At 46.3% G+C, this 24,177-nt stretch overlaps 1 protein-coding gene across 1 annotated transcript; it reads left to right on the top strand.

The window, feature by feature from the left end:
* Positions 1–12,786: 12,786 nt before the first annotated feature.
* LOC125908406 (trichohyalin-like) lies at positions 12,787–14,096 on the top strand. Its single transcript, XM_049611137.1, has 2 exons — positions 12,787–13,968; positions 14,043–14,096. The coding sequence occupies exons 1-2, from the start codon at positions 12,787–12,789 to the stop codon at positions 14,094–14,096; spliced, it is 1,236 nt and encodes a 411-aa protein (XP_049467094.1).
* The last annotated feature ends 10,081 nt before the right edge of the window (positions 14,097–24,177 follow it).

Below are 24,177 nucleotides of genomic sequence, written 5' to 3'. Positions count from 1 at the left end.
ATCAGTCCATAGGAAACACGGCCCTCCACGCAGCCTCCCCTTTCTTGCAAAGTCCCACAGACGGCTTCCTAAAAGCGCTACACACAACTCTAATCTCGCAATGGTCAAACGCTTTGCCAATGGATCAACCTTAGATCGAGAGATCAGCAGCTACACCTTCGCTGCTCCTGAAGGGTCTACATTCCGCACATACAAACATGCACCATATCCACGCTCAGATGCATCACAAAATATGTGATACTCAATCGTCTCACTCGAGCACACCAACCGTGGAAGCTTTACATCATGCAGTACATGAAGTTGGGTTGCAAAATTTGTCCATTCTCGACTCAAGTCTTCCGGCAACTCTTTATCCCAAGGCCACGAAATTCCATTAACATCTTTCAGCTTCCATAATTTCTGCATAAAGATTTTTGCCACCATTTTGACGGGGTCCACAAATCCCAGAGGATCGTAAATCCTTGCGATCGCACCCATTAAATTTCGCTTGGTAGCACTGGATGACAACATGATGCTAGGAACTCGTACTCTCATTATATCCGTCCTCGACTCCCATATTGCTCCTAATGTACTGACCATGCTTTCTCCCACATTTCATACGTGCACATCTGTCTTGGCTAGATCTTCCTTTGGAATTCCCTTTAATGCTTCTACCATGTTTGAAGCCCATTTCCGGAGCTTAAATCCTGCCTTTGCCAACATTTCGACCACGTCTTGTCGTATTAGTTTTGCTTGATCTGCAGATTCGGCACCCGAAATCAAATCATCAACGTAGAAATCGTTGTACTATCGTTTTGACGCCGGAAATTCACTCTCACCATCTTCAAAGGCTCGCCTTAAACTTCTTATTGCCAGGTACGGGGCACATGCGGTTCCATACGTGACAGTGTTTAGTATAAATGTACCCACTGATTCTGACTCATGTGATCGCCAAAAAATGCACTGCAGCTCTCGATCCTTCTCATCTATCAACACCTGCCGATACATTTTCTCCACATCGGCTACCATTGCAACTTTGTTAAATCGAAAGCGCTGCAGGAAAATAGAGACAAGATCGTCTTGCAATTGAGGTCCGGTCAACAAAATATCGTTCAAAGACCTTCCACTGTCTGTTTTGCACGAAGCATCAAACACGACCCAGCACTTGGTAGTTGTGCTGTCTAGCTTCCATACGGCAAGATGAGGTAAATAGTATTGTATACTCTGTTTGTTCCTCTCATCGGTTACCTTTGTCATGTGACTTAATTGAAGATATTCATCCATAAACTTATGATATTCTTCGCTCAAGCATGTACCCCTCTTCATTCGCCGCTCTACTGCTCCGAATCGTTTTAGAGAAATTTCATATGATTCTCCTATTTCCCTTTTATAGTTGTCCTTCTTTGGCAACTGTACTATATATCTCCCATCTTCATTTCGTCGTGTTATTTTATCATACCATTCTTCACATAGTTGCTCCTCTGTTGACAAAATCTTCTCGACAGGAATATCTTCCAATCTTACTAGCCTTTCCATTGCAGCATTAAAATCATCATCTATCGCACATCCCACAATGCTTTCGTTGAAATTGTCCTCAATAGCCTGTCATTTTCCTGCTGACAATCCAGCCTAACTTTGTTTCGAGCAATCGAGGAAGATATGACGCCAGCCTTATTTTTCCTTCACCCAGCAACTCTGCAAACAAGCCGGCTCCTATTAGAATATCAATTCGCTCTGGCTTGTTGAACGTTGGATCTGCCAAGGCTATACCTGATGGTATGTTCCATCGATTGACTTCAACCATTTGACTCGGATAGTCGGATGTAACCTTCGGTAACACCAAAAATTGCAATCCTGCTTGGAAATCGGAAACACGCGATCTAATGCTGGTAGAAACCATACTGGTTGCAGTAACTGCCACTGCACCAATTCCTGATAACGGTCTGGACATTCGCAATCTCTTCAATTTTAGTTGTTGTGCCAGTCGTTCAGTAATAAAGTTAGACTGTGATCCTTGGTCTAGCAACGCCCTAGCTAGTTACCAGCTTCATTATCACTTCCGCGTATCCACACTAGTGCTGTTGACAACCACACCATGTTTCTAGTTCTACCTGATACTCTGGTTGTCGCATTAATCGTTGTCGTTTCTTCTCCATTTGATGTAAGCTGCTCTACCTGTGATGCCTGTGCTGCCACTTGGATCGCTTCCTGTCGTTTACTAAACAACGTGTTATGTTAAGGAATTAGGATTAAGGAATTTTGGCGCGAACGAGTGAATATAAATTAAAGATAAGTTGAGGTTTAGGATCATTAGGAAGTCCGATCTAAGAGGAAACGCTGCCCGAGTGAACATCGACCAATAAAACTCTAAGCAACTACAAACACCTCAAGTCATATATTTTTGGTAGTTTGAAGTTTTAATATCACTACACCGTTACAATGACTGCATTTGCTCTCGTTCCGACAAAATCTTATTTGATGGTTCCCCTTCAAGTGCACTGCAACTGCAAAATGTTCATACGCAATTAGTGTGGTGTTATCGAATTTGTACATTACCAGTGTCGTGAGCGGTGTGTTCCAATGTTGCGTTGGTTCTTCCAGCCGTTTCATTCCTTGAACCAGTCGTCATGTTTCGTTAACAATTCTGGTTAATTCAGATGACGTTGCGGCACTCATCGGTTCCAGCTGAACAAGTGCATTAAAATATTCCCTTCGCAGCTGCTTATTGTTGTCGTATCTCTGCAACAGGGTGTCCCAGGTTGACGCGTAGCTTTTCTCCTCCAGCGGCACATGCTCAAACTGTAGTGCAGCTTCTCCCTTCAGCGAAGCTAAAAGTTACTGTAAGTTAAGTACCTACAGTAAGGGTAAGTTTGGCTACATCCGGTAGCACAGCCACATCATGCACTAATGACACAAAACGATCCTTATACGTTACCCACTGGGTAATGTTACCATCAAACGTCGGAAGCTCGAGTTTTGGTAAACGCATTTTAACACTCGCGGTAGTCGTATTCGCCATCGTGCTATTTGCGATCGGCTGCACACTTTCATCAGTCTTCAACATATCCATTATAAACCCTCTCACACGGTGAAACTTTTTAAAGAAATCCCTTCTATCAGTTCTCATCTGCACTTCATCTGCTTCTTCATCTTCAATAAGCAAATTTTCCCTCACCTCTTCGTACACATCCTTCGCTCCTTCTAACGCTTTCAATTGACTTTGCAGTTCTACCCGCTGTTCAGAATCTTTATAATTATCCACAAAATCCACAAATTCCGCCATCCACGTACGGCGGTCCTTATACACTTTTGTTAGTTTCGTAACCTTTTTATCCGCAGGCATTTTGCTTTATTTAAACCACTTTATTATTAATCCAAGAACGCTATCAGTTTACACGAATCTCGATGGCTACTTCTAAACTCCTACAATGTCAATGACCTATCAAGCCAAACCGCTGCGTGCGCACTTTCACTCAACACACTACACAGTTCACCAGCACTCACACAAACACAAATGCTACCACTTTGCGCACTCACTTCTCTAATCGCGATGGCTGTTCCTAAAACTCCTGGTCAATGACCGACTAAGCCAAGCTGTAGTTCGTGCAATTTCATATAAGGTGCACAGAATGAAACTCGTACAATATTAAAATCTCGTCTTACAGTCCGTTTTAACGTCTTTGCAATTGATTTTTTTTTTCCTTTTTTCTTTAGTCCGCTCTTGTCCCCCGTTGGCCTTAACTTTCCTTTATCCCTGTTTGACAAGGGTCACCGCACCATCAACATGTTTTAAAGAATCACAGAACAGCCGAACGATTTTCTACTGAAACTTTTCACCCACGCTTTATAAATTGTGACTGTACTTAACACAATTTCCAGATCCGGTTCGATAGGACCAAATGTTCTCTAGCTCACAACTAATTTACTTTCGGATCGATCGGTTCACTTCTAAACATCGCGGTGGTTACGTTAAGACTAATTTATTATACATATTTACAATTCACTAACACCTTAATCCTATTCTAATCCTAAGTCTATCACAATATATACACGTTTTAGATCCGTCTAGCGAATTGCCCACTCATAGGCGCAAACAACATGCAATTCGTGCGGTTTAAATATATGCATTTAGTAGTTAAACCGTAAAACAAAACGCTTTCCGTACCTTTAACCTGACGGAAAGCTGTTTGACAGAAAACGGTCTCCGTTTGAGTCAGGTAATGCAAATGACCTTCGTTCAAATTGATATATCAAACCAGAGACAAATCGAGTGCTCTAACAAGGATCATAATAGAAAATGAGCATTTTTTATACTTTTTCTCAAGCAGTTGAGTCACATAATCGACACTATTGACTGCCTCTTGTTTGAAATTTTCAACTGCACAAAGGATGAACAATCGCGAACGTTTCGGATATGATTTTGCGTGGGCTGAATATTTACCGCTGTGTTTTGAATTTACAAAGTGTAAGAGAAAGTGTATTCATTATGTTGCCCTATTTATATTTTTTCTATGATTGCCACTCACGCGAGTGGCAACTCACCCGCTACTCATCATTTCCTACCGTGCTCATTCTCACTTGACGAAACTCACTTTCGTCAAGTTATCATTTGACATCCAAGCGAAGCGTCAACATACTCCCCCCCATGACAGAATGTCATAAACGAAAACAAACTACACGTGCTGCTAATCGGAAGGCTTCGCAACAGGCAACAAGCAAATTTTAGCTACTGGACGCGTAACTATTCCTTTTGCCGTTTTCAACTTCACTACACGCGTAAGCTGATCTTCTCCTGGGTGTACATCGATGATGCGAGCAAGTGGCCATCGGGTGATAGGGAGCGAATCGTCCGCAAGGATGACCAGTCTGCCAGGTACTATTTCGCTACGATTCACTACCTTATTATCCTTCTGCATTTCCTGCAGATATTCGGTTGTCCAATGCTTCCAAAAGCGTTGCACAAGCAATTGCCAGCTCTGCAATTCGTCTAACGTGTATGGTTTCAGTCGTGTGTAGTCGGGAACCGGGACAGCATGCATAGAAGAACCGATCAGGAAGTGCGCCGGCGTAAGCGCTGCCAAATCATTGGGGTCATCCGTCATTGGCAACAAAGGACGCGAGTTCATTGCCGCTTCTATTTGCTGCAGAATGGTGCTGTATCCCTCGTAAGACAGCCTCGAACTGCCTAGATGCCTGTAGAGATGTCGTTTGGCCGTCTTAACCGCTGCTTCCCACAATCCACCAAAATGTGGGGCCTTAGGTGGGGTAAAGTGCCAAGTTATGCCCCTGTCCGAACAGTTGGATGCGATGACGTTTTGTTGCTGTTCGTTCTGTAACATATCAAACAATTCATTAAGTTCGTGTGCCGCACCTTCAAAGTTTTTTTCCGTTATCGGAGTATATGTCCGATGGTAATCCTCGCCGGGATGTGAAGCGATTTAATGCGGCCAAGAAGCCTGCCGTGGAGAGATCGCCCACCAGCTCCAAATGAACTGCCTTCGTTGAAAAACACACAAACACACACAAGTAGCATTTAGCGGCAGCGGCTCTCTTGTGTGCGGGTTTCAGATAAAGCGGGCCGGCATAATCCACTCCAGTTATGGAAAACGGCCGGTTCGGGGTGATGCGTTCATACGGGAGTTGACCAATTTGTTGTTGTGTCAGCTGCGGATCCTGGCGAATGCAACGAAAGCAATTCCTCACTACGTTTTTTACTAGCCGACGTCCATCGAGTGGCCAATATTTCTCACGTATCCGGGAAAGTAGTAGTCTTCCCCCCGCCATGCATCAGCTTCTCATGTATGTGCACCGCGATGAGATGAGCCAGCTGATGGTTTTTGGGAAGCAGGATGGGATGCTTGAACTGGTACGGTAGCTGTGCAAGTTTCAAGCGGCCTCCTACTCGTAATATTCCATCGTTGTCGAGAAACGGATTGAATCGCCGTAGAGGTGATTGTTTTCGTACCATTTCTCCCTTTTTCAGCAGTTGGATCTCTGATGAAAACTCGTGCTCTTGTGCCAGTTTACAAAGCACGATTTTAGCTGCTTCTATAGCCTCAGGGGTGATCGGTAATGCTGCTGAGGTAACTTGTGATGACTGTAGTGTACGTGTCTTGTGTTTTGTGTTGTGTATGAAACGTGTGCAGTATGCAATTATATGTACCAATTTGGTGTAGGACGACGACAAATTGAACCAATGGTGAGTGGTTTGTACTTGCAACTACAGCACTCACCTGACGAATTTCCATATCCGTTTCAGCAGTCAGTGATGGATTTGACATTGGCCATTTGGAGGGGGATAGCGCCAACCATTCAGGACCACAGCTCCAAATCGATCCTTTTAGCATTTCAGCTGCTGACATCCCTCGAGACACCAGATCGGCGGGATTCGATGAACCGGGAATGTGTTTCCATTGACGAGGATGCGAATAGTTCTGGATCTCAGCAACACGATTCGCCACGAATGTTTTCCAGGTGTTGGGTGGAGACGCTATCCTGTTTAGCGTTACCGTCGAATCCGACCAGAAAAACGATTCGGTTGTGTCGATTCCCATAGCGCGTCTAACACGATGATGAAGATGTGCTCCTAACACGGCCGCGCAGAGCTCCAATCTTGGTAATGTAACTCGTTTTAGTGGAGCTACACGCGATTTCGACGCGAGCAGGCTGACTCGTACTCGTCCCTGCTGGTCCTCACAGCGCGCATAAATGCAGGCACCATAAGCAACTTCTGACGCGTCTGCAAATGTATGGAACTGTATTTTAGAGTTAGGTAAGAGCACATACCGTTCGCTTTTGAAGCTTTCCAAATCCTTCCAGTCGTCAGTAACCGATTTCCATTTGTTACAGATGTGTACAGGGACCGGATCGTCCCATCCGATTTTCTGCAGCCACAACTCCTGCATTAGCAATTTCGCGCGTATGATGACTGGAGCGATCAATCCAAGTGGATCAAACATTCCAGCAATGTTTGACAATATGGATCGCATGGTGAGGTTGGCGGTTTCCATTATTGCAGTCGACTCAAAGCACAAAACATCTAGTTCGGGCTTTCATGCGATACCAAGTGCCTTCACAGTCTCGTTCGGCACAAACTGCAGTGATGACTGTGTACCGATATGCTCTGCTGGTAAACCATTTAGTACGCCTAAACAGTTGGATGTCCACTTCCGGAGTTCAAACCCGCCCTTGGAGAGTAACTCGGAAAGTTGCTGACGAAGCTCGCGAGCTTCACTCACGCTGTTTGCTCCGCCGATGAAGTCGTCTACATAAAAATTGTGTCTCAGTGCGGGTGAAGCGAGTGGAAAGTCAGCACCTTCATCTTCCGCAAGCTGCAGCAATGTACGAGTGGCCAAGAACGATGATGGAGACAAACCATATGTCACAGTATTCAGCTCGTACAATTCAATCGGCGATTGCGGTGAGAAACGGAAGAAAATACGAACCAATCGTCGATCATCCGGATGCAGAACAATTTGTCGATACATTTTGGCGATATCAGCTACGACAGCAATCTTGTAGGTGCGGAAACGCAAAATAATATCGATGAATTCATCCTGAACTATGGGTCCAACACGCAAAGTTTCATTCAGCGAAAACCCAGTTGAAGTTTTAGCCGAGCCATCAAAAACTACTCTGACCTTTGTGGTGGTACTTGACGCTTTAAAAACTGGATGGTGTGGTAAATAATAAGCAGCTGTATCATCACATTCAGTGCTTATAGAAGACATGTGACCCAGTGCTAAGTACTCCTTCATAAAGTCTTGGTACGCTTCTCGAAGTGCTGGATCACGTTCCAATCTCCGCTCGAGAAGCTCAAAACGACGAATGGCCTGAGGTCTAGAAAGGCCGAGCTTTGCATAAAAGTCGGGCTGTTTCGGTAGGCGAACAATATATCTACCGTTATCGTCACGTTCGGTGGTATTCTTATAGAACGATTCACAATGGTTCACAATTCATGGTTAAATTTTCCAATTGCCAAAATAAATCTTTGTAGCGAATCCTCCAAGGATGTCATACATGATGCGGTGGGATCGGTGACATGATGCGGTGGGATCGGTTTTAGGTGAATTGTCACTGCCGGTTGGACCAGTCATTACCCAGCCGAAAACGCTGATGAGGTGCAGGACGGAACTGAGTTGCATTCTCAAAGAAAGTGTGGTAATGACGAGCACCAAGAATGAGGTCTACAGGAGCAGCTTTGTTGAACAGAGGGTCTGCTAAAGCGAAACCAGGTGGTATCTTCCAATCGCTGATGTCTATGTCGCGCGTTGGTAGATTTGCAATCAAATTGTCAACAATCAACAACTCAGTGTTCACAGTGAACGAACTGGATCGAGAGACAATCTGTGCCTATACGGACTCCCGTACTGTCTTTGTAGCTTGTCCTGCTCCAATGACGGTAATGTTCACATTACTTTTCTTCAGCCGTAAGCGATGAGCGAGTCGATCGCTTATTAGATTCGGTTGCGATGGATTCCCGCGCAGGATGTGCTATTCCGAAATCGTCTATGATATTTATCATAGCAGTTTGCAGTATGACTTGTTCGGGTGCATGCTGCAATGCTGCTGCAAATGAGCGTTGTGTATTGTTTGTGGCTGTGTGATCGCTAGTGGTGTTGTATGTGTGTTGCAAGGTGCAGTGAAATTTGGGTTATGGTGAGCGTGATGCTGTGGTGTAGTGGAAGCTTGGCTGTTATGTGCGTAGTGCAATTTTGTGTGGTGTGCGGCACTACAGTAACGGCATTTGTACTGTGATGGACAATCTCGAGCCATATGATTATCGCGTAAACAATTTAAGCACAAACGCGAGGTCATAGCAAACCGATGGCGTTCCTTCGGGTCCATCCGCTCCAAACGCGGACATTTCAGAAGGTTGTGCGCGGAGTTGCATAGCATGCAATTCGGCATTTCATGCGATGTGGAAGCAAAACTGGCTTGGCGAGGAAAGGTCATTCTCCGTACGGGAGCTAGGTCGTTACCCTGAGACGTATGACAGTTGTTGACAAGCAACGTCTCCAATACACGCATACGACGGTGCAAGAACGAAATCAAACTGTCGTAACTGGGATCGTTATTGCTTGATGCTTGCTCCTCCCAATCGCGTAAAGTTATTATCGGAAGTTTAGTGCATAGCAAATGCTCGAGAATGCTACCCCATGTATTTGTTTCTTCTCCTAAGTGTTGCAAAATCTTTGTGTGTCTCAAATTCATCTACAAGGTGGTGCAATGTTGCAACGCTTTCCTTCTGTACAGCTGGGATGGCAAACATTGCTTGCAAATGGCGTTTTTTCAGGAGGTATTCATTCGAGTATCGCTCCGTTAGAGTGTTCCATGCTAAATCATAATTAGCTGCGCTTATGGTGATGGATTCTATCACTTGAGCCGCTTCTCCTTTAACCGCGGCGCGCAAATAGTGAAATTTTTGAATGGCCGGTAAATCCATATTATTATGAATTAAGCACTCAAACGTATCGCGGAATGTCAACCATTGCATATAGTCCCCCGTTAATTCAGGCAGCGCAATGGTAGGAAGTTTGATGCCCTTTAACGGATTCGCTCCGGTACTCGATTGGACATTTTGAAACTGCTCTTTTGGTAACCTTGCTTGCAGCTGGGATTGCACAAGAATTAATCTATCCTCAAAACTTTCTCTGAGTGTAGCATTTTGACACACTTCTTCCGGAGTGTCGGCAGAATCTTCCAATTGTTGCTGCACAGCTTCCAAATCCGCACACAGCTTATCGAACCTTTTAACGCGTATTTCCACCTCTACTTGATCCCGTTCAGGGACGAAATCCTTAATGAATTTCTCGTATCGCGAGAGAATTCCCAATAAAACAGTCCGCCGGGACGCCAAAACAACGGGCGGTGTGGCCATTATGTTAGTGGATGTGGGTGTTTGCGATTACAGTGACTTGCGTGATGCGGCAAAATCAGCTGTAAGTTTGCGGCAATCCAAAAAGTGTGTGGCACAAGCGGTAAAACGAAACCCCGATGCAATTATCGAAACTTGCGATTTAAAAACCAGATATTCGCACAATCCTGGTCACGGCACCATGAACAATCGCGAACGTTTCGGATGATTTTGCGTGGGCTGAATATTTACCGCTGTGTGTTGAATTTCCAAAGTGCAAGAGAAAGTGTATTCATTATGTTGCCCTATTTATAATTTTTCTATGATTGCCACTCACGCGAGTGGCAATTCACCCGCTACTCATCATTTCCTACCGTGCTCATTCTCACTTGACGAAACTCACTTTCGTCAAGTTATCATTTGACATCCAAGCGAAGCGTCAACAAAAGTATTTTTGAAAATGAATCCAGAAGGAAGAATTGTGGGCGGTGAACGTATAACAGAAATACTAGCTACAAAGATTATAAAACACGTAAATTAACTTCCTCTAGATATAATTACAGGGTTTCCCACGATTTATTGGTTGGTTCCCACGATTTATTGGTGCGTTCCCACGATTTTTTGGTCATTTCCCATAATTTTTTGGTAGCAACCCACGATTTATTGGTCGGTTCCCAAATATTATTGGTCGGTTCCCAAATATTATTGGTCGTTTCCCAAATATTATTGGTCGGTATTATATTATATTATATTTGGGAACCGACCAATAATATTTGGGAAACGACCAATAATATTTGGGAACCGACCAATAATATTTGGGAACCGACCAATAAATCGTGGGTTGCTACCAAAAAATTATGGGAAATGACCAAAAAATCGTGGGAACGCACCAATAAATCGTGGGAACCAACCAATAAATCGTGGGAAACCCTGTAATAGTTAGTTTAATTAATAGTATTAAGTTAATAGTATTAAGTTAATAGTATTTTATATACTTATATAATTTTGTTTTATATATTATTCTCTGTTTGATATACCTCAGATTCCTGTATTCCAATGCAATTACAAGGGTGGATTGATGAATAGCCATCCACTTAGTCAAAATACCTTGTTTTTTATTAACATATGTAAACAGATACAATTTTAAAATAAATCGGATCGGATTTTTATAAATTTCAATGAAATTTAAATAAACTTGATTTGATTTAAGTCAATGTGCTGAGCGATTCCATGAATTTTCATGCGGACGAATATGTTTGTTACACGTCAGCAACCTATAGGAGAAAAATACGACAAACATATTAATCCTTCACCAACAATTATTCAATAACGAAGGGATACTCAAATGGAATTTATTATTTGTTTATTAAGTATGGAATCAATGATGTCTTAGCGATACCGGGGTCCCCCAGCGGTAAGAAACTTGTAAGCATGCACTTTAGGGCCCCTGCCATAACGGCCACTGTATAGGATTGAACTAAATTTTTTCGAACAAATAAGGTTTAAAGCTAAATTTTTATATGAGCTTGTACTGGCATTATTTTTACTCATCTTCTTTTGTGAGTAAAATTTTAGTTTGAGGATCAATGACTGTGAGTGATAGTTTGGAATATAATGTAATAAAATATTTACACTACACGTCTAACAGCAATGGCAACCACAAGTGATCTTCCGTTGCATTTATTTTGAATGGCTACTCGCAACATTTTTTTAATTTAGCTTCATGCAAATAGTTAAATTGGCTGTGTTCAAGTAGACTGGACCAAGTGGAACAAAAGGCATCATATACCGGGAATCTCTTAGTATGTGTTATGTGCGATGTGTAACCAGACCAACCAATCTGGAGATCACTCGGAATCCTCTTATTGTCCTCAGGACTCGCTTACCAGGTCTACAAAGAAGAATGCAAATATTAATTGCATAATTACAATTGAATCTGCACACACGCGTAGAGCTTGCATGTCGAAATACGATATCAATCAACATTGTGAAGGTAGTTGCAGCTTTAACGATAATCGGACTTGTTACCGCTTAAGGCTCCCGGCACCCTAAAACCTTCACTGTGTGAAGCAACATATCACACTTCTTGGTCGCTTCCTACATCATGTTTATTACGTGCCTCATGAGCTAAGCACCATTTTTGGCCAAATGATTAAAACCAACAAGTGTCCGATTGGGCGCTCAGCACGGTTACATCAATATGTCTAGATGACAGATTGACTTGTAAACATTGGGTTGAATACACACCTGATACCCACCTGATTCCCCATCAAGTCCTGAACCAGCTAAAGGCCAGAGTCAGCTATATAATCAGTCATCTCCAAGCGCACCGTAGGATCCCAAGCCAAGCGCACCGTAGGATCCACTCTCTGGTCCGGACATCGGCCGACCGATCTGCTGCTGTCAATGTGTGCTTAATCGACGGGGGCTGTGTGTGTGTTCAGCGTGATCGGATGTGTTCGTGTAGCTCCAAGCCCGGATCGGTCATAAAACAGTTGATATTGACAAAGTTTACGGAATTCAGATGCACACATCGAGAGGAGTAGGTGATTTGCACAAGGATTTAGTGAAGGTTTTGCGAATACCACAGGAACCACAGCGGAAATAAGCGAAAATTATTGTCGTCGGCTCACAGTCTCGCACACAATCGCAATTCGCATAAGCAGAGGGAAGCGTGAAAACAAACAAAAAAGGGGGGATATAGGGTAGGATTCAAGGATTGAAAACAGCTAAAACTCGTGTCAGCGCGGTTAGACGGCCGGATCCGAGGATCCAGACGGCGGAGCGGCACGCAGCAGCAGTACAGCGGCTCAGAAAGTTTACAGCGGTACGTACCAAAAAAAAGACGATATGATAGCGGCAACAGCATGAATGGAACCGCGAAGACGCTCCGAACGAGAACAATCCCAATGGATTGTAGCAGCGGGGCGATTCCAAAAAAGCCAAATGCTATGGCTGTAGCTACAAAGGCTCGCATTGACACGGGCCTCACGAAACGCTCAAGCGATGTGAGCGAATTGCGCTTGCTGCTCGAAGAATCGCGCAGGGAAAAAGCGGAACTGCTTGAGGAGTCACGCAGAGAGAAAACGGAGCTGCAGGCTGTGATTACCCAGCTCCAAGTCGAGCTCGGGCTTATGCGGCAGCAGCTTGCAGAAAGCTCTGAACGGGTAGAACGCGCAGCACAGGAGGCGCGGGAAGATGCCAGGCGTCGCGAGGACGCCCTCAGAGAGGAAGCCGAAAAACGCACGAAGGCGTTATGCGAAGAGGCCCAGCGCGATCGGGAGCTGATCTCATTGCTTATGGGAAACAGTTCCAAACCCAGCCATTCAAGAGGCAACCAGCAACAGCAGCAGCAGCAGCAGCGAAAACAACACCGACAACCATCACGGCAGTCACTAACTGTGCGACAGTCGCAAGAGTTGCAACCGTCACTACGTCAGCTCCAACGACAGCACCAGGAAAGTGAATTGATAGAAGAAGCCTCATCGTCAGCGGGGACACTCGAGGATTCCTTCGCAGAAGTTGTCCAGCGAAAGTCGCGTCGTTGGCAGGAGCTGCGGACGGAGCGGCGGAAACAACAACAACACCAGCAGGAGCAGCCGAGGGCGGGTCTGCAGACAACAGACGCAGCTGGTCAGCAACATCAACGGTGCGAAAACCTGCAGAGACGCTCTGCTCGGAAGAGGCCAGATGAAATATTCGTGGCACCGGGTACGGGTCAAACCTATCAAACGCTGTACGAAAAAGTTCGTTTGAACCCGAATCTGGCTGAGGAAAATCGCCAGATTCGAAGGGGACATCGAACGGCGCGCGACCACCTGCGCCTTAAACTGGAGCGCAACGCTGACGCTGTAGCCCTCATGAAAAAAATACAGGAAGAGTTAGGTGAGATGGGTACTGCGCGGGTTGTCACTGAGATGGCGGAGATAATTATCACCAATATTGACATGTTGGCCACGGAGGAGGACATCCGCAAGACATTCCAGACAGTGTTAGAGAAGGAGGCGACGCTGGCTACTATCAACATCTGGGAGCGGCGCGATGGTTCACAGCGTGCCCGAGTGCGATTGCCACGCAGCGACGCCAACCATCTCATAGATAAGCGGCTCCTAATTGGCTACTCTTGCTGCATGGTACGAGAAGCACCGAAACCGTTGCCAAATTCGCGCCGTTGTTTCCGGTGCCTGGAACGCGGCCACATGTCCAGGGACTGCCAGGGGATCGACAGATCCGGCATGTGCCTGCGCTGTGGAGCGATTGACCACAAGGCAGCCAACTGCAATAACGACCTAAAATGCATGATCTGCGGCGGCCCGCATCGTATCGCCGCCGCCTCCTGTGCGATAACAACACGGACTTGTTGATGGATATTTTACAAATAAATCTCAACAAGAGCAGGACTGCGCAAGATCTTGCGCTCAATACGATGCGGGTAGAAAAAGTGGACGTTGTGCTGTTGTCGGAAATCTACGGAGTTCCCCAAAATAACGGCAACTGGGTGGTTGACTGCGACAAAAAGGTGGCCATAGTAACCAGCGGAGTACGATACCCTATCCAGCGCATCCGAAGTGTCCGAGTTCCGGGCGTCGTGGTAGCAGACGTCAATGGGGTAACGATTGTGAACTGCTACGTTCAACCTCACATCGGAGTGGCGGAGTTTGAGGGGATCTTAGACCGGATCTTCGTATTGGCCCAAGGCCATCCACGGGTGCTGCTGGCAGGCGATTTCAACGCCTGGCATAACGCTTGGGGGAGCGAGCGTACCAACCAGAAAGGTGAGGCGCTTCTCCAGCTGGCCAACAGTCTCCAGCTCGAAGTCCTTAACGTCGGAACCGAACCCACTTTCCGGGGCTGTGGAGTAGCGCGGCCCAGTAGAATTGACGTGGCGTTTGCTAGCCCGTCTATCTGCCGTCCGGACCTGGCGACAAACCCGGCCACTTGCTGGCGAATCTTGCGGAGCTACTCTTACTCCGACCATGTGTACATCCGCTACACAATCGGCGAGCTTCCAACGACGGATCGACGAGGGATACCACGGGGACAACGCTCAGCATCAGCGCGTTTGGCTGGGACACGATGGAACACGCGACAGTTCAACTCCCAGTTATTCGAGTCATCGCTGCGGGCTTCCCAGTTTGAGGAGCGAGGCACGAGTGCAGAAAGCTTGGTGGAGGCATTGACACGGGCCTGTGACGAGACTATGTCACGCGTGTTTCCTTCGCAGGAATATACAGGCCGGCCAGCATACTGGTGGACCCCGGAAATCGCGAACCTGGTAGAGGCTTGCCGCGAGGCAGATCAGCTGCGCAACGTACCACCCAACCATCTGGGAGTGGCAGCCGAGGTCCAGCAGACGAGAAATGCATTAAAGACTGCAATTAAAGCTAGCAAAAAGCAATTCTTCGAATGTATGGTGCTAGCGATGCACAACGATGAGACGGGGCAACTTTTCCGTAAGGTCCTTTATCGTATGAAACCCACACGTACGGCACAGGAGCGCGATCCAGCGGTGTTGGAGAGAGTGGTCTCCACGTTGTTCCCGGAGCATCCCCCAGCAGAGTGGCCCACTATAGACGGAAACGAAGCTGGCAACATGGTGCCGCTTCGTGAGATCACCGATCCGGAGTTGCAAACCATCGCTAGTAGCATGCATCCTAAGAAGGCCCCGGGTCTTGATGGGGTGCCAAATGCCGCACTTGCAGTGGCCATAACGAAATACCCTGGCCCATTCCGACAGGTGTACCAGGAGTGCCTGAACACGTCCTGCTTCCCACAACAGTGGAAAAAGCAGCGATTGGTACTCCTGCCTAAGCCGGGCAAACCACCGGGCGACCCATCATCCTTCCGTCCGCTTTGCCTTCTGGACAACGCGGGCAAGGCGTTCGAGAGGTTGCTGCTGAACCGCTTGAACGAGCACCTGGAGAATCCGGAGAACCCAAAACTGTCTGAGCATCAGTACGGATTTCGGCGCGGACGATCAACATTGCTGGCTATCCAACAGGTGGTGAACGCGGGTCGACGAGCCATGTCGTTTGGGCGCACAAACAACCGCGACAGGCGATGTCTCATGGTTGTTGCACTCGACGTACGTAACGCGTTCAACACCGCCAACTGGCAATGCATCGCGGAGGCGCTGAGAGAGAAAGGAGTTCCTCTGCAGCTGCGCAGCATTCTGCAGGACTATTTCACCAACAGGGAATTGACTTACGACACTGCAGAAGGTCCCGTGACGCGTCGAGTCTCGGCCGGCTGTCCGCAAGGATCTATTCTGGGTCCCACACTATGGAACGTCGGATACGACGGCGTGCTGCGGTTGGACTTCCCTGAAGGGGCTCAGATAGTTGGGTTCGCCGATGACTTGGCGATTCTAGCGGCAGGAACAACGCCAGAACACGCGGCGAGAATAGCAGAGGAAGCAGTGGAATTAGTGCACGCGTGGATGAGGCAACACCATCTGCAGCTGGCTCCAGAAAAGACGGAATGCGTTATGATATCCAGCCTCCGCCGAGGGCATCCTGAGATACCAATGCGAGTGGGTGGAGTTGAGATTCGCTCCAAGCAGGCGATTCGCTACCTGGGGGTGATGATTCATGACCACCTTTTGTGGCGACCGCACGTGAAAATGGTCGTGGACAAGGCCAGTCGCGTGGTGAGGGTAGTGACCAACGTCATGAGAAATCACAGCGGGCCCCAGGTAGCCAAGCGGAGATTGCTCGCCGGGGTGTCGGAGTCAATCATCCGCTACGGTGCACCCATCTGGGCTGAGGCCACGGAACGCCAGTGGTGCCTGCGGATGTTAGCAAGTGCCCAACGACACCTGGCGCAGCGAGTGGTGAGCGGATTTCGCTCCATGAGCTACAGCGTTGCTGTACTCATGGCCGGGCTCATTCCACATCACCATCTGATAAGGGAGGATGCTCGATGCCACCAGCGATACCTCGCCGACACAGAGGCGAGTCGAGTGGTCATCCGACGCGAGGAACGTGCTGTGACACTTGCGGCATGGCAACGGGAGTGGGACGCGAACGCTGCAAATCCAGGAGCCAGCCGCTATGCACGTTGGGCACACCGCCTGATTCCCGATGTGCATTCATGGATGGTACAGAAGCGGGGTGAGGTGGATTTTCATCTTGCCCAGATACTCTCGGGACATGGATTTTTCCGAGAGTTTCTGCACGTCTGCGGCTTCGCTCCATCTCCAGAATGCCCGGAATGCACAGGCTCGGTCGAGTCAGTGGCTCACGTGCTGTTCCACTGTCCGAGATTTGTAGAAGTCCGGAGCGACCTACTGGATCTGGGAACGGACGGTCCCATTACCGAGGAGAACATCGGGCGGAGGTTGCTGCAAAGTTCAGATTCTTGGACCCGAATCAAGGAAGCGGCACAACGCATAACCACAGTTCTGCAACTGCGCTGGAGAGAGGATGAGGCAGCGATGAACGCGCTTATCAGTTCCGCCTCCGAAGAGGCGACAGTCAACGCAGAGCAGGCGCAGGACGAGGCTGCAGTACGACGAGCGGCCCGAAACCGCCAAACAAGGGCCCGTAGAGCTCGGCTACGCGCGGAGCAGCTTGGCGACATGGAACTGGCGTCTGCGTTACGACTTTTGTACATGCCAGCAGCCAGTGATGCAACACCAGCCGAAGCCACACCAGCACCAGTAACAGCAGCAGTAGCACCTCCGACACCACAACCCAACCGGAGGCGAACGCAGAGACGGGTCGGACAACAACAACTATCCGACAGTCGGCTGCAGGGTCACACAGCGCAACTTACTGTGGAAATGGACCAGCGCCAAGCTACGGTGACACCATTGTCACCGCCACCATCGGGCGAGAGGCAGGAGAGGCGTACTGGCCTAACACCAGAAGAAGAAGCAGCCGTTACCGCTCAAGTAACATCAGGGCGCTAAGAGAGCTGCTCAAGGCACAGAGGATGACTCCCACGCGAGTAACGGAAGGGCTTAAGCTAGATCACAAGGTTTTTTTTTCTCATAAAGGATGAAGGCACAATAGTGTATAAATGCGTAATAATTTTAATAATAATAATAAAAAGGAAGGTCCAATCGGACGGTCTTATCCGGTGGGTAAATCCCTAACGGGTAACCCCCATCGGAAGGTGCGCGCAGTTGTATGTAAATTATAAAAAAAAATTTTTGACAAATAAACTGCGGATACATTAAAAAAAAAAAAAAAATGTGTGCTTAATCCATCGTCCGATCAGCCGATTCACTGCCCGCCCGGTACGATAAACATAGTGGCTTTACGTGGCTTTCCGCACTTGCTCCTGCCCTCATTCGTTGCCCCTCAGATAACTATGTGATGTTATAGAATCGACGCTAATGGTTCGATCGTGCCCATTCATTGAAAATCTATATTCACTTTGTAGAACCAGCATACGCGTTTGAAAACTCTGCCCGCTACAATAATTCTCACAGTCGCCTTAGCAGGTGATTGTTGTGAACAGAGAATTACGGCAAAGCTGTAAGGATCGACCATACACCGGGTCTCTATAATCGGCTATCCTGAGCTAAAATATAATATTATATTAACGGTGGGATATGTATTAGTTTATTAAAAAAGTACGCAAAAGTTTTCTATTCTGTTACTCTGTTGTTGATGCTAAGCATCAGCTGATTGGCGTCGATTTTGACAAACAAATTGTAAACAAGATATTCAAAATGGTGAGCCGTTCAAGAGCGCTGTCGTAATCTGTATAGAGTTTAATAAACTTGGCCGAGACGCTTCAGGGGAAGGAAGTCCCATTGCAGTTGCGCCGCATACTGCAGGACTACTTCGCCGACAGGGAGCTCGTAAACGGCAGGTGTTCCACAGGGGTCCATTTTGGGCCCACAACTGTGGAACATTATGTACGACGGTGTGTTAGTGTGTAGTGCGAGCGTTGCGCGGCGTGATGCGCATCCTCAGCAGCCCCCAATTGAGGAAGCGGAAGTTGCTAGCCGCGGTAATAGCGTCCATTATCCGCTACGGCACACTCGTCTGAGCGGAAGCCACGGACCGCCAGTGGTGCAGGCGGATATTGGATCGCGTCCAGTGACCCCTGGCACAGGGCATCACGAGCGCCTTTCACTCTACGAGCTGCGAGGTAGCGGTAGTACTGACCGAGGAACTGCCCTACCACTTGCTGATAAAAGAAGACGCCCGCTGCTACCATCGTCTGCAGGCTAGTCCGGACAGCAGCCGACAGATTATTCGTCAGGACGAACATGAGGAGTCGCAGCTGCAGTGGCAACTCCAGTGGGACGATACGGCTGCCACAACCAGCAGCCGATACATACGTTGGGCCCACCATCTAATTCCAGACGTGCGCCTGTGGACAGGACGAAAGCATGGGGAGGTAGATTGTACCTCTCTTCCAGGTCTCAGGTGCGCAGGGTCGGTAGAGTTGGCGCGGAGCTGCTCCATAACGTCACCGAGGACAACTTGGGAATCCGTTTGCTGGAGAGTGCGGAGTTTTATGTTTAGACACTATTGTACTTTATTTAAACATACAAAATAAATAATAAAACACAATTAACAGAACTGATACAACACACTTTAAAATATACAAGTACGGTGTCCGCGCACCAGCCGCACCGAGCGCCCCTGCCGAGAGCTCCTGCTCGATCGGCTCGCAAACACACTCTAACTGTGCGCTCGGCACACACTAAGTTTTGCGCTGCTTAGTGTGTGCGACAGTGTGCGTGACACACTGTCATCCTCCTGGACGTTGACCCGTGGCAGCGCAACTGCCACGGCAAGTCCAGGGGTCGGCACGGCTGCCCACAACATCTCCCCCTTTTAGTACCGAAGGGCTCGAACCGACGCGGGGGTATTCCACCAAGGGAATACCGGCGTGGTGAACCCTTCCGGCCGATGCTGCCAAGATGTGGGGACCCCGATGTTGGTGCGCTGAGCAGCGCTTGCTGCTGCTCTCGGGCCACACCGCGATGGCGATGACGCGGCGGTGATGCTGATGATTCTGCTGTGCCGCTCCCTGGGACGGCGGCGATAGTGTGACGGCGATGATGATGATGCCGCGATGATGATGACGATGATGATGATGCCGCGATGATGATGACGATGATGATGGTGCCGCGATGATGATGACTAGGCTTGGGCAATTTGATTCTTTTCAGTGAACGCGTGCGATGTAGTTCGTTCAGTATGATGAACTGAACGCGTGCGGTAGGTCAGTCGCTCAATTGGAGGTAAGTACCTTTTTTAAATATCATGTTTAATTTTATCGAGATTTTAATGCAAGAACAGAAAGTTATTGCTTTTAAGGCTGCATTTTTAATTATAAATACAGTCAGTCCGAGATACGCGGTTCATGCATAACTAGGTAACTAGGTTTTTACATTAAACAATTTATGTATCACAATTCATGCAGACAATTTGAAAATTTCTGGTTTTTAAGAGGCTCTCAAATTTTTGGTAAAACAATAATTTATCTTGCATTTGAGAATCCTTTGAGCCAATTATGCTAATTGCACACAAGAACTTAGAAAACGTAGCTCGAGAACAGACTGTATATACTTAAGTTGATTTGTAACGAAAGCTGATCTAAACGAGTAAAATCTACAAGCTTTCTCTTTTATGTTGCTGTGCGCTTAACGAGTTCTTTTTGTGCGACTGAACTAACTGAACGCGCGTGCGGCAGTGTGCGACAAGAGTTCTTTTTGTGCGACTGAACTAACTGAACGCGCGTGCGACAGTGTGCGACAAGAGTTCTTTTTGTGCGGTAGTGTGCGACTGACCACACTGAATACGAGGGCTGCAGTGTGCGACTGAACTAACAGAACGCGCGTGCGGCAGTGTGCGACAAGAGTTCTTTTTGTGCGGTAGTGTGCGACTGACCCAACTGAACACGCGTGCGGTATGTGTGCGACTGACCCAACCGAACATGCGTGCGGCTGTGTGCGAATGACCCATCGGCTGTGAGTGTTCTTTCTCACTCAGTATGGGGTCAGTGTGCGGCAGGAGTTCTTTTTGTGCGGCTGTGTGCGATTGATCAATCTGACCACGCTAGCAATATGTGCATTCTTTCTCGCGCAAAGTGCGATCGATCTTCTTGTGTCGTTGTGTGTGACAACAGTTAGTTCAGTTAGTTCTGTATGCATGCGGAAGACCTACCCGTTCACTTTTTTGCGTGCGGCGATCAACCGCACACTATAATGAACTGAGTGTGCGGCATAGGTCTCGCACAATTGTCCCATGCCTACACTTAACTTAATAACGCGGTTCAATCGCGATGGAGTTTTCTCCTGTCGAGCAGTGGAACTCTTCAACAGTTTCCTCTCTACCTTTGTGGTGTTCCCCAGAACCATAACAAACGCTGTTGTCACAACAGCCGTTGTCATGCAGGACTTTGAAAAGGCGTTTGACAACGTGTGGCATGATGGCCTGCTGCACAAGATGTCAATCAAAGGGATACCTAAGTTTCTCATCAAGTTGATTCGGAATTACCTTCAGGATCGATCATTCTGTGTCGCTTTAGGATCCACAATATCAGATAGTATCGGCATCTCGGTGAGAGTTCCGCAAGGAAGTATACTGAGGCCACTTCTATTCTGTATCTTCCTGGCTGACATACCTTCGCTACCACAAGGGTGTGAACTGTTACTCTTTGCGGATGACACAGCTGTAGCCGTTAAGGGACGCAAACCTGATGAACTACGTTTTAGAGCTCAAAAATGCGTCGACATCATCGTTGAGCATTTACATGCTTGGAAACTTAAAATAAATCAGGCTAAAACTCAGGCAATAATCATTCTACACAGAATGCGTAGATAACTATTGAGCCCTTCCGGCAGTCATAGAATCAATATTTTAGGCAGCACTATTAACTGGTCTCGTACTGGAACAAACGTTGGTGTTATCTTTAATCAAAACATAAACTTTCGAGATCACGTAAACCATTGTATCCATAAATGACAGGTATTAATTAAAAGCAGTTCACCCACTTATGGGGTAAATTCGATTACATGGTCCGCTGTAATACTAGTCGGAGGAATCGTCGGGGAATGTCTGCGTGGGGACTCTTGTCCTGCATATAGCGTCAGGTCACCCAGAGGATTGATACAGAGATTGGGGGGAGGACAGCGCAGCCTGACAAGGACCATTTTTTGGTAACCCTCGGAGCTTTCCCTCATCTCACTTCTGTTCTAGCCGGTAAGGGGAGATGGTGGCCAGTAGTCTGCTACCTCAATAGTTAAAAAGGCAGATTTACTTTACAACTCAACTATGTTCATTCCCAACTCCCTCTTCCCTCTTCAAAAAAAAACCTTCTTCCATCAGCATACCAAGGAGCTGACTGCAAAGCACTTCTTTTTGCTAGATAAGCTGTATACCCTTATTCATCGCCGATATAGCTTGAACACCCGCAACAAAATGGCAGTATGTTGTGGGCAGCCGTGCCGACCCCTGGACTTGCCGTGGCAGTTGCGCTGCCACCGGTCAACGTCCAGGAGGATGACAGTGTGTCACGCACACTGTCGCACACACTAAGCAGCGCAAGGCTTAGTGTGTGCCGAGCGCACAATTAGAGTGTGTTAGCGAGCCGATCGAGCAGGAGCTTTCGGCAGGGGCGCTCGGTGCGGCTGGTGCGCGGCCTCCGTACTTTTATATTTTAAAGTGTATTGTGTATTATGTTTTATTATTTATTTTGTATGTTGTATAAGTGTTCATAAAATAGTCAAATGCAGAACACAACACAGTGTTTAAACAGATTATTCTTATAACATATGGTCTAGTAGTAGACAAACGAGCGCGATTAAAAACATAAAAAAGGTACAAGTAGGGCTGAATAGATTCTTCTGGCTTATAGTGAATGCTCCTCAGCAAATGAGACCGGTACGAAATCCTTGTGGGAGGGCTTTTATATTTTTTTACTGCTATTTCTGTCGATCAGCCTAAAACTCTTCTATTGTCTCCTGACAGAACAATGTTACAATCCTGCCTCCTGGCAATACAGCGCCTGCCACAACTATATGGACAGTCGTTTTTCGCGATTTGCGGAAAATCCATAAGATCTAGATAAAAACAGTGAATGTATGAGTTGTGCAGAATACTATTTCACATCTTCGTATATTTTTTTTTCAATTTTTTAACACATTTTTACACGACTTATGACTTATGACTTATGAAATTTATGGTCGTACCATATCCATAAAGACACATCGAAAAACAGGTTTTATGTGCTAACTAACGCATTTAAAAATCGTTCAAAAATAGAAATAACATATTTTACAAAGGTTTTAAATAAATACATTTTTGAACGATTTTTAAAAAGTGTTTTAATAACTTATTTTAAGGTTTTATGAGTTTTATGAGAGTACAGGCGTCCCCCGAGTTACGACCCCCTCGAGTTACGACCCCCTCGAGTTACGACGATTCGCAGATACGACGATTTTGATTTTGACAGTTAAAAATTGTCATTGACAAGAAATTGATGTATTTTTTTGAATATCTGGGCTGATAACCGTTATACATACATTTCCAAAGATTCCACAACTACCCTATCTTGAATATCTATATTGTTTATGGTTTTTAAAATATAATTATTACATTATCGAACATTATTTTAAATAAAATACACGATATCATAAATTCCAACTCTTCAACTTCGGTTATAAACTTTATATTCATAGATATTCGACATACGACTTTTTCGACTTACGCCTTGTTTTGGGACATTTTTTTGGTCCCAAATACAGTCGTATCTCGGGGGACACCTGTAATTATCAAAATATATTTTTTCGAATATAAAAAAATAACACAATTTTTTTTTCGCCTGTAATAATTGTTTCGAAAATGCAAATCAAAGTATGTAAAACGTTTTTCAAAAACTATTTTGAAACTGACATGAGAACCTTATCAATTTTGTGAACAACGGTTCAAAACTGATCCGATCAAACAAAAGCGACACAAAAAGCTCAACAACGATTTTTAGCACAATTTAAATATTTGCTGCTGTTGCATACATAGTTAAGGAATGTAATCCTAGTCTGATATTTTTTTCCTCTCACCACCCACTTCACCATCGATGTTCTCCTTTGTTTGATCGGATCAGTTTTGAACCGATGTTCACAAAATTGATAAGGTTCTCATGGCAATCAGTTTTGAACCGTTGTTCACAAAATTGATAAAGTTCTCATGGCAATTTCAAAATAGTTTTTGAAAAACGTTTTACGTACTTTGGTTTGCATTTTCGAAACAATTATTACAGGCGAAAAAAAATTGTGTTAATTTTTTTATATTCGAAAAAAAAAATATTTTGATAATTACTCTCATAAAACTTATAAAACCTTAAAATAAGTTATTAAAACACTTTTTAAAAAT

Source organism: Anopheles coluzzii, chromosome 2, assembly GCF_943734685.1.
Source record: "Anopheles coluzzii chromosome 2, AcolN3, whole genome shotgun sequence".
NCBI lineage: Eukaryota > Metazoa > Arthropoda > Insecta > Diptera > Culicidae > Anopheles > Anopheles coluzzii.
The sequence above is the reverse complement of the archived record's forward strand: the minus strand, read 5'-3'. Positions and strand labels throughout refer to the sequence as shown.

What these genes read in the sequence shown, in the direction of transcription:
- LOC125908406 (XM_049611137.1), top strand. Translation starts at nt 12,787, where the DNA reads ATGGCTGTAGCTACAAAGGCTCGCATTGACACGGGCCTCACGAAACGC. An exon ending in TTGGCTACTCTTGCTGCATG is followed by an intron (nt 13,969 to 14,042) that starts GTACGAGAAGCA and finishes CCACATGTCCAG; the next exon opens with GGACTGCCAGGGGATCGACA.